General features: G+C 37.9%; 1 protein-coding gene across 2 annotated transcripts in view; it reads left to right on the top strand.

Annotated features, from left to right (window-relative positions):
• The window catches only part of VWA8 (von Willebrand factor A domain containing 8), a 258,042-nt gene that overhangs the window by 100,612 nt on the left and 141,057 nt on the right, over positions 1-16,373 (top strand). For both annotated transcript variants that reach the window (XM_025049015.1, XM_025049014.1), the window contains exon 21: positions 9,867-9,943. In XM_025049015.1, the coding sequence (XP_024904783.1) occupies positions 9,867-9,943 (77 nt within the window). The remainder of the gene's footprint in view (positions 1-9,866; positions 9,944-16,373) is intronic.

Raw genomic sequence — 16,373 nt, 5'->3', positions numbered from 1 at the left:
ACATTGATGTTAAAATCTGGGCTAGATTCTAGACTCTTTTTTTCCCAGCTTTGTTGACAAAATTATAATATATTTAAAGTGTACAGTGTGAAATTTGATATATGTGTACATTAATAATTTGACATTATTATGCATCGTGACAGGATTCTTCTCATCTGGTTAATTAACACATCTCTTATGTCATATATTTACCTTTTTTTGTTTGTTCGTTTTTGGAGAGCAGATTTAAATTTCAGTTATGCCACACAGTGTTGCCAACTATGGTCACCATGTTACACGTTGAATCCCCAGACCTCACTCGTCTTATGAGTGAAAGTTTGTACCTTCTTACCAACGTCTCCGTATTTCCCCTACCCGCTACCCCCTAGCAGCCACTATTCCACTCTCTGTTTCTAAGAATTTGACCTTTTAAAAATTTTTTTAAATTTTTTATTCCACATATAAGTGAAACCATGCAGTATTCGTCTGCCTCTGGCCAGCTTATTTCACTTACATATATCAAATGGAATATAGCTCTAAAATCAAAAGGAAATATGATAAAGAAGGAAGCTTACTCTTGAGTTAGGACAGAAAAAGCACCACTGACTTGAGAATAAATAAATAGGCATTTTTCTTTTTTTCTCCTCTTAGTAAAGGGGAAGTAAATAGAAAGGCATGCTATAATTAAAAAAAAAAAAAGCCTTAATGAACAGGCCTTCCAAGTTCATTACGGTTAGACTCTTGACTGCTTCCACTTGGTAGGTCCAGGCGAGGATGAAGGCACCTGCAGTAGTTGTTGCCTAGCAAAGAGCCCCAGAGATGGGCTTTGCTGAGGACCAGATGGAATTCCGAGTCCTCATCATCCAGAAGGTTTCTTTCTCGGGAGCGTGCACTTTGCAGTCATGGCAACTCAGGTCCTTCATCAGCAGCTTTGCAAAAACATTCTGCTTTTTTTTTTATCAATGGTATTTCGGCACCTCTCTCTGTTTTATGCACTTTCTCACCTTCACCCTTATTTCCATCTTGTGAAACAAAACAAGAGAAAAGGAAAAGACAGGCAAGAGAAGGTGCAGCTGGTGGGTGGACTGCTGACTGCTCTCAGGGCCCCTGTCACTGGCGTCTTCACTCAAATGCAAAGTGACAGCCATCTGGGAAGATGCCGGTTTTATTCACGTGACTTATTTTGAAAATAAGTAAACCATTCGCAGAAGTTGATCTGGCTCCTTTCTTTCTTTTTGTCTATCTAAAACATTACCGGGCGACTACTCAAAAAAGTCAATTAGACGTGAAGCTTTGTCATTAAATATTGACAAAGAAGCCAGCAGGGGGTTAGTATAATTATACAATAAAGTGTAATGAGTGCCCTTAAGACAAACTGTCTACTTGGCCTTCTGTTTGCAAAGGAGAAACTGGCTGAAGTCCACGAACGAAACTTTTCAACAGTCGAAGTTGTAAATGTAGAGATGTTTTGAAAGATTGCTCTGTTATCAGTGACAATTTTTACAATGAGGAAGTTAAAAACTAAGACTATGTGCTGATTTTGAGATATTCCAAGGTTTGTCATCTTTATAAGCCTAACCCCACCTTTTCTCTCCATAGAATGCTCTTTTCTATCAAGATTAGACAAAATTTCATAACTATTCTATTGGGAAACTAAAAACAGCTCCATAAACATCACTTACCGTGGCAAAATAAAGTAGCCCGCATCTTATTTTAGTGAAGCAAAATTGATTTTTTTTTTTTATCCTTTCAATTTTCTGTGTGGGATTTAGGGCACAGTACATCTACTTTCCAGTAAGTGAGGCAGAATTTACTGCCTGTCAGCCTAAGGGATAGAGTGCCTGGAAATTACGCATCTGATGGTCCCTTAGTCTATAAGGCTTCATAGTGTAGAGCCACTTCTGTATGCTGCTCCCTGCAGTATTTCCTATTTACTGTAATTATAAATAACACTACATATAACTTTCATGCAGTTAGGAGTGTCATACTGTTTTTTTTTTTTTTTTTTTATAGCATGCCTTTCTATTTACTTCCCCTTTACTAAGAGGGGGAAAAAAGAAAAATGCCTATTTATTTATTCTCAAGTCAGTGGGGCTTTTTCTGTCCTAACTCAACTCAAGAGTAAGCTTCCTTCTTTATCATATTTCCTTTTGATTTTAGAGCTATATTCCATTTGATATATAAAATATTTATTGTGACTATTTGGGGTTATAGGATCAGCCAATAGAGGCATTTTTTATTTGTTTAAAAACTCCCCAAGAATCAACTTCTGTTTTTGTGTAGGAATACTTCAGTTTTAGAGGCAGCTGCATTTTATCAGATAGTTGAAGGAAAAGATATTTTAGCAAGAACTCAGGTTTGTTTTCGTCTCTGAAGGCTTTCTTAGTCTCTGCCAAATAGAAATAATCTTGTTTTCCTCTGAACGTTTACAATATTTTATCACTATTTTGATTCAGGTTTCTTTTAAAGTTTATAGGTTTTTTATTTCTGTAATTGAATTTTTCTATCTGTAATTGAATTACAAGTTTCTTTGGGGCAAGGATTAAAAATGATAATATCTTTATGTTTTACAATTTCTAATGTACTTTTTTTATCATCTCATTTAGTTCTACATCAGCCCTTTCAGGTAAATATTTTTATTTTCCACGTTTTACAAATAAGCAGACTGAGGCTCAGGAAGGTTAAAATGTTTGCTCAAGATCGCATAGCTATTTAATTACAAATTTAGGACTCAGACCTCCCATCCCACGCTAATTCTTATATTAGTAATAATAACAACAACAATGATAGTAGTAATATGTAATAGTAACTTATGTTGAGTGCTAATAGCCAGGAACTGTGCTTTACATACAGAGTACAGGGCATTTGAAATTTTTCTGTTATACAACTTTTTACAACAGAAAAATTTTAAATATATTCTACAAAAAGTAGATTACATAACGAACTCCTTTGTGACCATCACTTAGCTTCAATAATAATCAGCATTTTGTCCATCTTGTTTTATCTCTTCCCCTAACACTTCTTAAATATGTCATCTTTTAATACGTGTTATACACAATGTGTTTTTGTTATAAATATCTCAGTATTTATCTCTAATGTAACCACAATTCCATTAGACCTTAAAAATTAATAATAATCCCTTAATATACTCTGATACTCTGTGTATTTTCAGTTTTTCTTAATTACCTCCAAAGTATCATTTTATAGTGATTTGTTCAATTAGCATCCAAAAAAGCTTGATTGTTGCATTTAACTAATGTGCCTCTCAAGTCCCTTTGAAAGAGAAAAGATATACTCTCTCTTTCTCTTTATCCTGAGAGGTATTGACCCATTTTCACAAATATAAACATTTTATTGAGAATTATACCAATATTGATTGATAAGCTTCCAGTGAGGAAATATTTTCTAGAGTAAATTTTGTTAAGCCAATTTAAGTTCTTGATTGATTTACACAATGAAATTAAACAATATTAATTTTTTCATGCTAGAAATAACTGCTTTATTTTCTGATTTTCATAGCCTTAGATTTTGAAACCTTTTATATGCTATGAAAATCAGTAAGCATATATTTAGTGTCAATTAAGCAGGACTCTGTGTACACTGTCACTATGTAACTATATACTTTATATTTCGTTTCATCTATTATTTATAGGCTTATTATGATCAGGAACTTAGTTTTCTTCTGGTAAAGGCTTAGTAAATGTTTGTTGATTTTTTTTTATTGAAATACTGTGAATAATTTATTGCCAAAATTAAAGAATGTGTGAATTTTGCTAATTAATCATTTCAGCTGAGACCTGCCAGATTGCTATGATGCAATGTCAGAAATATACCATGTTGCCATGCCAGCATAATTGTCTGATATCCATTGAGGGACTGAACAGTTTGTTCAGAAATTTTCTCGCCTGTGTCCCCAGCTGGTAGTGGCAGCAGGGAATTTGATAACGAAATGTACTGTGCTTCTGGTAGCTTCAGCAGCCTGGGAGTTTCAAGGCTATGAAACACTTGGTTTCATCCAGTGTAATGACCCTCATCTTTATTTACATTATATTATTTTGTGTCCCATCTCAAATTCCTTGCTTAGTGAATTTTCCCAAGTCGCGGTCTGGAAATTCTTTGCCATTCTCCTATATTCTCTCTATCCGTTAGTTTCTCCATCCATCGTTTCTTAGTGAATATTTTTCTGGCATTTGTTTTGAAGACACATTGTATTTTGTAGATGCTTCGATTTCTTTCCCCCACAATATTTGTCATGGCTGCTTTGGTCATACCTAAGGACCAAACTACTCCAAAGTATATCTTTGCCATTTATAGCAACATAGTATTTCAAAGGGAAATTGCAGGGATGTGGATTTCATTATTCTTGTTTGAAAAGGAGGTTATGACTGCGACAGGAAGCTTCGTGAGTGTGTTTTAGAGCCATGCAGATTAGCAGTGCAGTTGCAACATACGTCTTCTCGTCTGACTTCTGGCTACTATTTGTCGGCTCTATTACAGGGAACTTATTTGTGCAAATGTTTAGGATTCTTTGCTATTCAGTTTTGACATTTTTTTCTGATTACATAAGTAACACATGTTCACAGAGGGAATTTGGAAAATAAGAAATTGCCAGTGATCATATAGCAGCAATCTCTTATTGTGTTATAGGGTTAAAGAATATTAGAATCAAATAATGATTAGCGACCAGCTTGTCTAGACCCTCCATTTGAATGAACAAAGCTAGGCTTTGATTGTGGTAGAAACGCCCGGTGAGAGAGATTAAGCAGAGATCACAGTCCGAGTCTCCCTATAGTAGCAGAGTAAGTATTTTCAGGCTAGTTTTAGTAAAGAGTTGGAACGCTCGACCTTTGATGGAAATTTTCAGGTTAAAGAAGAGCAGCTGTAATTTATTTCTCATGATTTTACTGTAATGTTTCTTTATTTTTGACTGCAGTTGGTATTTGTTAACGACGTTCACACAGTAGCTTTTCTAAAAAGGAAAAATGCAGAAACATCTCTAAATGTTATACAAACTGACCTAACTCTGTGAAAGTTATTAACGCATTCAGGGAACTGGAAGGAAGGCCCAAAGCTAAGACGTCTCAGAGAGCATAGGAAGCTGAACACTGGCCGTGGCACACTCAGGGGGACTCCGTTAAAATACGAAGACAGAAGGAAAGATCGGGCTGGACTTTCTCACTGTCTCCTCCCGAACTGAGCCGCAGACCCCGTGCGGGTTTCCCGACCCACCTCGGGCTGTGTTCTAACCCCGGAGTGACTGACCTTGGACTCCGGGAGATCAGCACATAAACGTCACACAAGTCAGTCTAGCAAGGCTGCCTCCTGCCCTGGTTTCGCAATGTGGCGGAACAGAAAACAGCCCCATCTGTCGAGTGGGAACGGACTTGCCTTCAGACACCGTGGGCGCGGTGCCCAGCTGCCTAGATGTCCCAGCCAGGTGCGGGGCGGGCGCGGTACTCGGCTGCCTAGATCTCCCAGCCAGGTGCGGGGCCCAGGGCGGTACCCAGCTGCCTAGATGTCCCAGCCAGGTGCGGGGCCCAGTGCGGTGCCCGGCTGCCTAGATCTCCCAGCCAGGTGCGGGGCGGGCGCGGTGCCCGGCTGCCTAGATCTCGCAGCCAGGTGCGGGGCGGGCTCGGCGCGCGGCTTGCGTAAGGAGTCAGGCGGCTATGCTGGGAAAGCGCGCTGACCGCAGAGGGCTCCACTAATGTCGCTTCCTCTTCAGTAAGGAGGGACAAAGAAGGTTCCTGGATGAGATTTGTGCCTCCTTTAGCAAAAGCAAATTGCATGACTTTCTGTTTCTTTCCTCCTTTCCTTTCCTCCAGTTTTAGTAGTCATCACCTGCAGGGTATGTGAGTCGCCGGTGGCAGGAACACAGATGGGGGACAGCCCTGCCCTCGAGGGTGTCTCCTTGCGGTGGCACCTGCCCCATCGGCGCGGGGCGCACGGGCTGTGACACACACGGGTGTGGGGACGCGGGGGGCGCCGCCGTGGCTCTCAGGTTTGAAGGCGGCGAGGCGCGGGGAGGGTCAGGCAAAGCGTCAGAGAAGAGGGACACTTTCTAGAACACTGAGGGGCGAGTGGAAGAGGACAGGAAGGCGGGGAGGGGTGGACTGTCCTAGTCAGGACAGACAGCGCGAGCAGAGACTTGGAAGCGCCGGGCTTGCGGAGACCGCTGGCTGCCGAGCAGCTCGGTTTGCGACGGCGACAGCGATGTAGCGCCTTGCAAGTGTGTCCGCTCTGGTCAGCGATCCTTCGGCCTTTAAGTCCCAGGACAGTTACTCGTGGACCGGATCCCTCTCCTGGACCCGTTTTCTCTTTGCCTGACCTCCATTCCTCTTTAGCCCTTTCCTCCTCCTCTGCTCCTTGCTCCTTCTCCCCGACGACAGGATGTAGGTAGAGTTTTCCAAGTTCCGTATTTTCTTCTTGTCCAGGAGACAAGCCCAGAAGCCCTTTTCCTCTAAAGACTCTCACTGCTAATCTCCCTGAGGAAACAGGGAAACGAAAATAATGAGCCTGAGGAAGTTGTAAGAGTCCCAGAAGCCTTCAAAGTTCTCAAAGTCATGGTCTCTGGCCTTCTCTGTCACAGGCACTGGAAGCGTGCTCACTTCCTGTCCTCGCTATGATTCCTGTCTGGGGGGCTTAACAAACCCCTGTAGTAAAGCGCCATCTGACGCCTCCCTCTGTGACAGACCTTCTTTCCAGACCGTCGTCACGAGGAACACAGTGGGACAGAACAGTAACGAGACAGTTTGTAGCTTTTAGGATCTCTCATTTCACAGGTTCCTTCTCCTGTTTAAATTTTCATTCACTAAATATTATCTTCAGTCAGAGTCAATAATGATGTAAAAACTTTCAGGCTAATTTTTGTTAAAGCAAACAATCGTACATACGGAATAATGACTAGTAAATAGAGATAGATATGCACAGCAACAAAACACAAATGGTGGCAGATTTGTTTTAGCAGCTGCACATTGGATAGTGCTTTGTTTTCTAAATTTCCCAGTAAGAAAAATGTAGCTTTCATCATTGAAACATAAGATACTATCTACATATTTATTCAGTTAAAGTAATCCTGAGGATTATCTGTTCTTGGTGGAAACTATGATCGGAAAGAGCAGATTGCTATAACTGTGTCATTTTGCTCAGGATATTTACAGAAATTCCTTCCTAGGTTATGCTTTTAATATTTCCTCGAAGGAACTATCAGAGCTTTAAAATGAAGTCGGAAATGACCCTATGAGATCTCTGTTTTTAGAAAAACAACGAGTCGTTGTGGGTCGGAGGTGGGAGACGAGAGAGGACCCTTTCTGGGAGTCTGAGCCAGATGACAGGCTGCCCTTGAGCAGTGACAGTGACCTGGAGAGGAAGGAGCAGATGTGGGAAGCAGGCACTTCAAAGTAAACATGTCCAAAATTAAACCGCTTTTTTAAAAACTAGAATTCCCTCCCCCGCCCAGCAAATTCGCTCCTTTCCCCCTGTTTTGTATGTCAGTAAATGGTGCCCCTTCCATCCACCCCGCTGCCCAAGACATAAACCGACTCTCCACCCGCTTCTCCCGGCATCCAGTCCATCACCAAGTTCTGTTCTTTTCCCCAGTTGTCTCTTAAATCTCTCTCTCTCTCTCTGCTCCTTCGTTTAAGCCGCCATCCTCTCCTGCCTGAATTGTTTCAGGAGTTTCCAAACCGCTTTCCTTTGCTTTCATTCTCGCTCTCTGCCAGACCATTCTGCCAGAGTGGTTTTCCAAAACCGAACATCTGAGCCGGCTACTCCTCTACCTCAATGGCTTTTCAGTGCTTTTAGGAAACGGTCCAGATTCTTTTAAGTGGTTTCCACGACTTCGCCAGAGCTGGCCTTGCCTACCGTTCTAGCCTAGTTCCTTACCTGCTAGAGCAGCTCTTCTCTCGGGAGGCCCATCTTCATAATCATAGCCCTGGCTCCTCGTCATTCAGATCTTAGCTTAAAAGTTACCTAAGGAGAGGTCTTCACTTCCAGCTCATATTCAATCACCACCCGGTCAGCATCACCTCGCCCTATCTTAATTGTCTGTAGAGAACGTATCACTATTTGATAATTCTCTTATTAATTAGTTAATTAATTTGTCTAATTACATGCTGCTACCTTCCCACTGACTTTTTCTAATCTTCCTTCCAATCTGTTTCACATTTCTGGACTGGAAGCTCCAGAAGAGCTGAAACCTTACCTTTTTTGTTCACTCTTATTTCTCCTGATATATGCCAGCACTCAAAAAATATTTATTTATGTGATGAACGAATAAATAATCCATCTCCTGGAGACCAGTCTCTCCTCTTGTCAGTATATTTTGCATATTATTTCCATATTGACCTTCTTTAAACATCAATTTCATTGTGTCTGTCCCAGATTGAAGGATGTACAGCAGATCTTAATTGCCCACTGCCATCTGTGCATGCTTCCTACCTCTGTCTTATTTATTCATATTTGGTAATCATTCCAGTCCCCTTAATCTCTCTTGCGTCTGTCATCTCGCAGCATATTTAATTGACCGAAGAGAGAGATTCTAAGGCTAGCAGAATCTACATCACATAAGTTAACAGTTCTTTATCTGCATTGGTGGCTTGTCTTCTATGCTCCAAGTATATATATATATCTCGCTTTCCTTTGAGAATCGTGAAGGACGAACTCTCAAATTCCCTTTGAGAATTTGTTTATCTTAGAGAAAATGTCACAATATTAGGACAAAAATAACTTTCAGTAAATACCCATTCAATCTTTGGTGCTTGTAGAATGCCTCTGTCACAATGCTGTTGGAGCATGTAGTAGAAATACTGATAATACGCTTGCTTCCCAGTATAATGCCAGTATATACTGGGCTTCTGCTCTTTCTACTGGGTCCCATGCTTTTCTCTTATCTACCTAATTAATTTTTTAGGATGGATTCCTAGGAGTGGGGAAAGAAGTAATTCAAGGCCAAGGTTACCTAAGTCAATTACAAATGTAAAGAAATGTAATTCATAATGTTGGGACTAAGAGCATGAGATCAGAATCAGACAGACTTGGATTTGAATCCCGGCTCCACTCTGATTAACTGGGTAACTGTGGACATATTGCTTAACTTTTCTGAGCTTTGCTTTCTTGATTTGTGAGGCTGGAATAATCATGAATACTGACCTCACTGACGAGCAAATGGCGTAACATGAAAATACTTAGCATAGAGCCTGGCACAGTATCAGAAATCAATAACTGTTATTTATTGCTATGACCATAGAACTCAGCTTTTTTTGTCCACTTCTATTCTTCCAACATAAATTACTTGTTAAAATATTGGCACCCCATTAATAAAGTATTCCGCCTCTAAGTGAAAACTTTTAAATGGGGAAGTAGCAATGGAGTGGATTCCATTTTTAATAGTCTTCTACAAAGGACAGCGACTCACAGCTGATGTAAGTAGCAGGGAAATGGGGGCGTTTGTAGGAAAAGAACATTATAATTGAGATTTAGTAATAAGCCCTGGTTATAATTTTAGGTTTCCAAAGTTTTAAAGGGCTGGAAAGTGTGATAAAAAGAGAAGTGAGTGCTTGATTAAAATGGAAGTACAGTATAGTTAATTTTCTGCTATAATGTCAGCACTTCAGTTTAAAATTATAGAACGGATTAAGCAAAATGTAAAAAGCTAAAAATAATGTGTATATTTTCTTTTAAATGAGAGTTTAGAACTAGTGTGTTTAAAAGTAATTTTTTTAAAAACACTGTATATTGAAAAGGTACTGTATAGGTTTGCAAATTAGATTTTCATTAACGATAGCTAAAACGGTACAACTTTGAGGAAATCGATTTTGGTAAAAGTTTCTTCTGGTTTGTTTTACCTCCAGACAAAAGTCTTTTGTTTGTTGCTTTCTGTGTAATTACAGGGTGTAGGAAAAAACAAGATCGTTGACAGATTCCTTCACCTGCTCAATAGACCACGAGAATATATCCAGCTGCACAGGTAAGAGGAGAAGACCCACAACCTCTTAAAATCTGGTTTAATCATTTATTTTTTTTCCCCTGGTACAATTTAAAAATTACTTTCTTAAAGGCCCATTTTATAAACATGTTTCATTTCTGTTCCTCCTGCTCATATTTCTCCTCTCCTTAAAAGGTAACAAAACCATGCAAAATTTATTTTTAAAGTGACTAATGCTTTATAAACATGAATTAATAGATATTTTGTGGACAGAGAGTGATGAACATTATATTCTAGTAACAGATTTCATCAACATAAAGACTCTTAAATTAGAATAAAAATATGTAGAGGCTAACCCCACTCTAATAGGAAGCTAAAATAGCTCACAGAGAGAAACAATAAATGATATGAATCTCAGGTATGAGATAAGGAACTCAAAAATATGGAAGAAGTAAATGATTCGTGTCCTTGCCTTCCTTAAAAACATTTTGTGGGTTATCTAAATTTGTGTGGTCAGAATGATGGTTAGGGATAGCTTTTAGTTAAACAGAATCAAAGAAATTTTCTAGACATGGATTGAGTTTAGATTTATCCGTAAACCTGCTCCAAATCTTTTAAAAATAAAACATAAGCAGATCCAGAGAGAGAAAGAGAGAGAGAGATCAAGGAATATATCAAGTAATAAGCAACTTTAAAACTAGATTAAATTATTATTGTTTTTTCTCCCAGGAGATAAAAAATATTGTAGTAGAAACAATATTGGATTGAGTTACAAAAATTTTTTTGTTTTGGGTCCTTTCACTAAATAATGATGTGTTCTTAAAAGAAAACTAAGAGAAAAGAAGGCAGAGTCAGTGGGCAAAGGAGAAGAAAAGTAAACCTGAAGGACGGTCAGAACCTACCTCTCGGAATTCACACCTCTGGCTGCGATGGTGTAACTGGTACCAGATCAGTCCTACCGCAGGGAAGAGCTATAAAACTAGGCAAGATTCACAAACACTGGGAAAAGAACAGCAGCCAGGGACAGCTGTGAGCCGAACAACAACCAGATCTCCCACGTGGTCAGGAGCCATCATGAAACATTGCTGGTATTCAGAAGACACCCCGAGAAGTCTGTGCAGTAGAAGTAGCACCTGTTTATCCATTAAATAAAAGTAACTCTACACCCACCCTTACAAAGTGTCAAAAATAAGCCTTGGCAAAACAAGAATACTTGCTATTTAATGTTATTTTGGAAGTGTTTCTCATACAAAATGACTTTAAAAATTAAGGGGATGAATATTAGAGGGAGAAATGCCTTGAAAAGTTCAAGTTGATTCAACAGTAAATTAACTGCTTAGCTGAACAAACTGAATCTTGAATGAAGGAAGACGACAAAATCTAGACATTCAACAACATAGCATCATGATGTAAAGCAGTCAATGGGAAATTAATAGATATACAAAGAAACAAGAAAATCGATTAATAGAAATAGACACCGAAATGATAGATAATGGAGTTAGCAGACAAGAACTATAACATATTGCTATAAATATGTTCAAGCATCTTGAGAGGAAGAAAATGTACATGAAGGGATTATTAGGAATTCTCTGTAGCAACCCTAGAGAAGCAGCCTCACATATGAGCAATCAGAGTCTAAAAGAAGGGAGAAAGAATGGAGCAGAAAAATATTTGAAGATATAAATGACGGAAAAAATCCGAAATTGAATGAAAAATATAAGGTCGATCCAGGAAGCTCAGGGAAACTCAAGCGGGATAGACTGGAAATTCAAGCGGGATGACAAGTTCCTTGTAATCAAATTGCTGAAAATTGAAAGAGAAAATCTCTAAAACTGCCAGAGGAAGAAAGACACACATAGTCGCCCTTATCTGCGGAGGATATGTTCCAGCCCCAGGTGGACACCCAAAACTGTGGATAGTACCGGATCCTAAATATACTGTTCTTTCCTATATGTGCGTACCTTTTCACTTAAAGGAAGCACTGTATGGCTTTTCTTTGGCATATCCAAGTTGCCAGAATCACTCTTCTTACACTTTGGGGCCATAATTAAGTAAAATAAGGATTACTTGAACACAAACACTGCAATACTGCAACAGTCGAACTGAAAACCGAGATACCTACTAAATAACTAACAGCCGGAGAGTGTATACAGCCTGAATATGCTGACCGAAGGATGCTTCACTTCCTGGGCGGGATGGAGCAGGACAGTGCACAATTTAAATTTTAAACTTCCTCAACTTGATAAGAGGCATCTATGAAAATCTACAACTCACTTGTATTTAATGGCAAAAAACTAAATGCTTTCCTTCTGTGACTGTGGAAAAAGCAAGGATTTTCAGCATGATGCTAGTGCAATAAGGCAAGAAAAAGTAATAAATGGCATACATACTGACATGGAAGAAGTAAAATTGGATCTTTTTAGACATTGTGTGTATAAAAAATCCTAAGAAATCTACAAAAAAATAAAAATGAAAACCATCAGAACTAATAAGTTGAGTTGAGCAGGGTCACAAGATACAAGGTCAAAGGGAAAAGTCAAATGGACAGTAGGGAAATAAATTTTTTAAAATACTATTTACAATAGTGTGAAAACATGAAAAATTTAGTAATAAATTTAACAGCATATGTGCAGATTTTAATTTGCTAATTTTAATAGAGCCTAACAAGATCATCTCAACTCTTAAACTTCTGTAGGTCACCTGCATAGTTTCAGAAAATTTCTAGCCTATCCACATATTCTCTCATGGTTCTCCTTTGTATTTCTGATGCCTTAAATGAACCTAGTAGTTTCAACTCCCTTTTTTTAAAGAATTTACTATGTTGAGATTACAGGGCTAGGTGTCATAGGTGATATAGAAAGAAATAAGAAACAATCTTTATGTTTAAAGAGCTATAATACTGTTCTCGATTGTCATTATTTCATCCTTCGCTGTTCACTGAATTTGAAAAACTCTTCCTTTTTTTCCCCTTACCTTTAAGCTTTTCCATCAGTTTTTCTTCCCACATGGACAAAGTTTAGGGAAAATAATGAAAGAATCAAAATGTTTAAGTAGTTTGCTACTTCACCTGAATAACTTATTTATAACAAGGCACGGTCCAGTTTTTGAGCCACAAGGCACATGGCGTGACCCATTTCTTGCATTTTAAGGATGGTACCGTGAGCGCCGCAGTTAAGCGGCGTATGTGCCGTCAGAGTGAGCTCTGCAGCTGTTCATTCTTAGGAGAATTTGTGTTGTTTTGTTTGCTTTCTGTTTCATTTTGAATGTTTAATGGTGCCCTTAAAAACATGTAATTAACTGAAAGTTTTAATGAATGTATATACTGATGCCACTTAAACATGTATCAATTTAGAGCAAAAACAACTTGATTTAAATTTTGTATTTTAAAATAATCAAGCAGAAAACCAACTTTCTCTTAAGAATGACTTCAGCAGTTGAAATCAGCTCTCAAATTTATGCTCCAGAAAGAAGGAAGTCACTTTATAATGAGAGTCCCTTTTTATAGTGGGGCAATTTTTCCGTTTCTTTATATCAGACAACAAAATATTGTTAAAGAAAGATACATTAGGCTCTGCTACCACAATCAATTCTGGTTGTAGATTATGGAGATTCCTTAAAACAATCAGCAAAAAAGGAGGCAAAGAAATATAACTGTTTTTTTAATAATTATTCCTGAGTGTATGTCACCATTATGCTCATACTCAGGGCTTTGGCTTATGATCTATTATCTTTAATAGTTATAAGAAGTTTTGATGCATCTTATTTTTCTAGGAATTGTTCCTTGACTTCTAATTATTGGTGTAAAGTTCTTTATAATATCATCTTTTGATATTTTAACATCCTCAGCTTGATCGATGATATCCTCATTTTTATTCCTGGTATTGGTTACTTGCCCTCCCTCTTTTTTGCATGATCAGTTTTGCCAGGGGTTATCAATATTATTTGTCTGTTCAAGCAACCAGCTTTTGTCTTGTGGAACCTCTCTTTTATATGTTTTTCTATTTCAGTAGTTTCTGACCTTATCTTTATTTCCTTCCTTTTATTTTCTTTGGATTTAATATGTTATTTTTTATTAAACTTTTTTTATATGAATTCTTAATCATTGAGTTTCAACATTCAATTTATATATGTGTTTGAGGCTATCTGTCTTTCAATCTCTCTTTTAGGTTCATCTCTAAGTAAGAGGAATAGACAAGGTCATTTCTAATATCTCTTTTAGCTCTATATTCTAATTGTTTTGAACAGGCAAGAAGAAGGCAGTAGTCAAGGACCTTTAAAAAGTTTAGATTAGAGATACCATACCATTCTACTTGCCTAGAATGTCTTTTATACCAGCCTTTGGTTGTGAATTAGCGAATGATCTGTAAGTAATAAATAATTACATGCTGTTTGTTTATATTTGTTCTAATTCTGACACTGGCTACATAAATATGTAATATGTTATGTATGAAAAAACTTTCTAAATTCAAAATGTAATAAAAATTTCATAGCCATTATAATATTATTGATCAGTGATAATATCATAAAATAATATATTTACTTTAACAGGGGCTCTAGATATCTCTATTTGGCAATATTTGATATTTATTTTGTAAAGTCATCATTTCTGTTTAAAATATGTCATATTAATTACTTATCATTAATTAAACTGACATTTCCATTAATTTCAATGTAAGGAGTATTATTATTATTATATGCTATTAGGGCTGTATTTGCCATAAAATTTAAGCTCAAAAATTGCTTTAAGAGAAATATTTATTTTTAAAGACCTAAAAACAGCAGTCAGAAAAAAATGTTTAGATTTCTCTGATCTATGGGTGGCCTACTTAAGGCCTTTATTTTAGATTCCTTTGAATGGATTTGAGATGTTACCATCTAAATAATCAGTCACATTCTGTTTAGTTTATGAATGTCATACCAACAAAATTGGTTATGAGCCATCAAAACATAATCTTGATAAGTAAAACCATCATCAAACATACATGAATGGCCATCTTATACTGATCAGATCTCATAAAATAAGCAAGCTGGGCAATTTATGTCTTTAGTTAAAATCGAGGTACTTTTGATATTACATATTTTAGACAGAAGAGACTACATGGCTCACATTTGTAAAATGTATCTATTTACTTGTTTTTCCACAATGTTATGTTAATTTGACATTAAAAGACACTTAATATGTCAACTTTTGGAGCTATATTTCCTCCTTGGGTAAAAGTACACTTCTGTATTAAAATCAGAATTATCTTAGGGTTTGAAATACTTATGGTACCAGATTTTTCTTTTCTTTTGCTATCCCTCATGCATGAAGATGAAGGCACAGGTTCAATCATTAGCATGACCTATACTTTTGGTTATTTTTCAAATAGCGGTGCCCATTGTAAATACAGCGTTCCCGGGTCCCCCAGTACAGTCTTAATTTCCTCTTCCAGTGGAATTTTCCCCAGGCATGCTCAGTTTATTTCAGACTGGACCATTATCTGTCCTGCTCGCAGGTTTTGAACTTGTATCCACGCATGTCTTTATTCTTCCATCTAAAATGCACTTTATTTCTCCTTTGGGATTTGGTCCATCATTACTTCTGTATGAAACCTTTCCTGATTTGGTATTCTGGGCATAACTCTTCCATCCTCTGAAACTCCATAGGACTGAATTTGTACCATTGAAATATAAAATACATGGATTTTAGATATCAAATAGTATCTTCACCATTAACTTTTGTGTGGCCTTGAACTTCTCGAGTGCTAATCTCCTTACTTAGCCTATCAAATTGAAATAATAATACCTTGCAGGGTATTTGTAAAAATTAAATGAGAGAACATGTGCAAAGAACCGACCGCGCTGTCTGGCACATTTTAGGCACCTAAATTTTTAGGCAAACTGATAAATTCTAGTTTCTTGCCATATACCCCACTTTCTCGTCTCACTCTGATATACATATAGTTTATTTCTATATCTTCTCTCATCCCCTCCCCTTTCACCACTTGTGCCTGCCCCCCACTAAGTAGGGAACTTTTAGAGAGCAGGAGTCTGGTTTGTTACATATTAATTATTCATATAATTTGTATTTATTGGATTCCTATTGCTTGCCAGTGGCTGCATTAGGCACCGGCAATGTATAGGTGATGATACTGTTTTTGACCTAGAGGTGCTTGCTTGCCTTCCAGAGGGTCAGAAAACATCAGCATTTATAATACAGTGTTGTGCGTCAGCTATGAAAGAGGCATATGCAGGTTGTGTGGGAACCTCGAGGAGAGGTGTCAGCCCTCTGGGTACGCGTGCGTGACGTGGCGGAAGTTGTCTGGCGAAGGTGGCACGCGACCTGAGTCTTATGGGATAAGCAGGAGTTTTCTGAGTGCATGAGAGAGAAAGGGGCATTTTGCTTATTGGGGAAAAAAAAAAAAAGGCTATCTAAAAACCGGGACGTGAGAAGCAATTTGCCGTAGCATGGGAAATATATGCACAGGGCCTA

Source organism: Pteropus alecto, unplaced genomic scaffold, assembly GCF_000325575.1.
Source record: "Pteropus alecto unplaced genomic scaffold, ASM32557v1 scaffold35, whole genome shotgun sequence".
In the NCBI taxonomy this organism is placed as follows: domain Eukaryota; kingdom Metazoa; phylum Chordata; class Mammalia; order Chiroptera; family Pteropodidae; genus Pteropus; species Pteropus alecto.
Note: the sequence above shows the minus strand (reverse complement) of the source record. Positions and strands in the feature narration are given on the sequence as shown.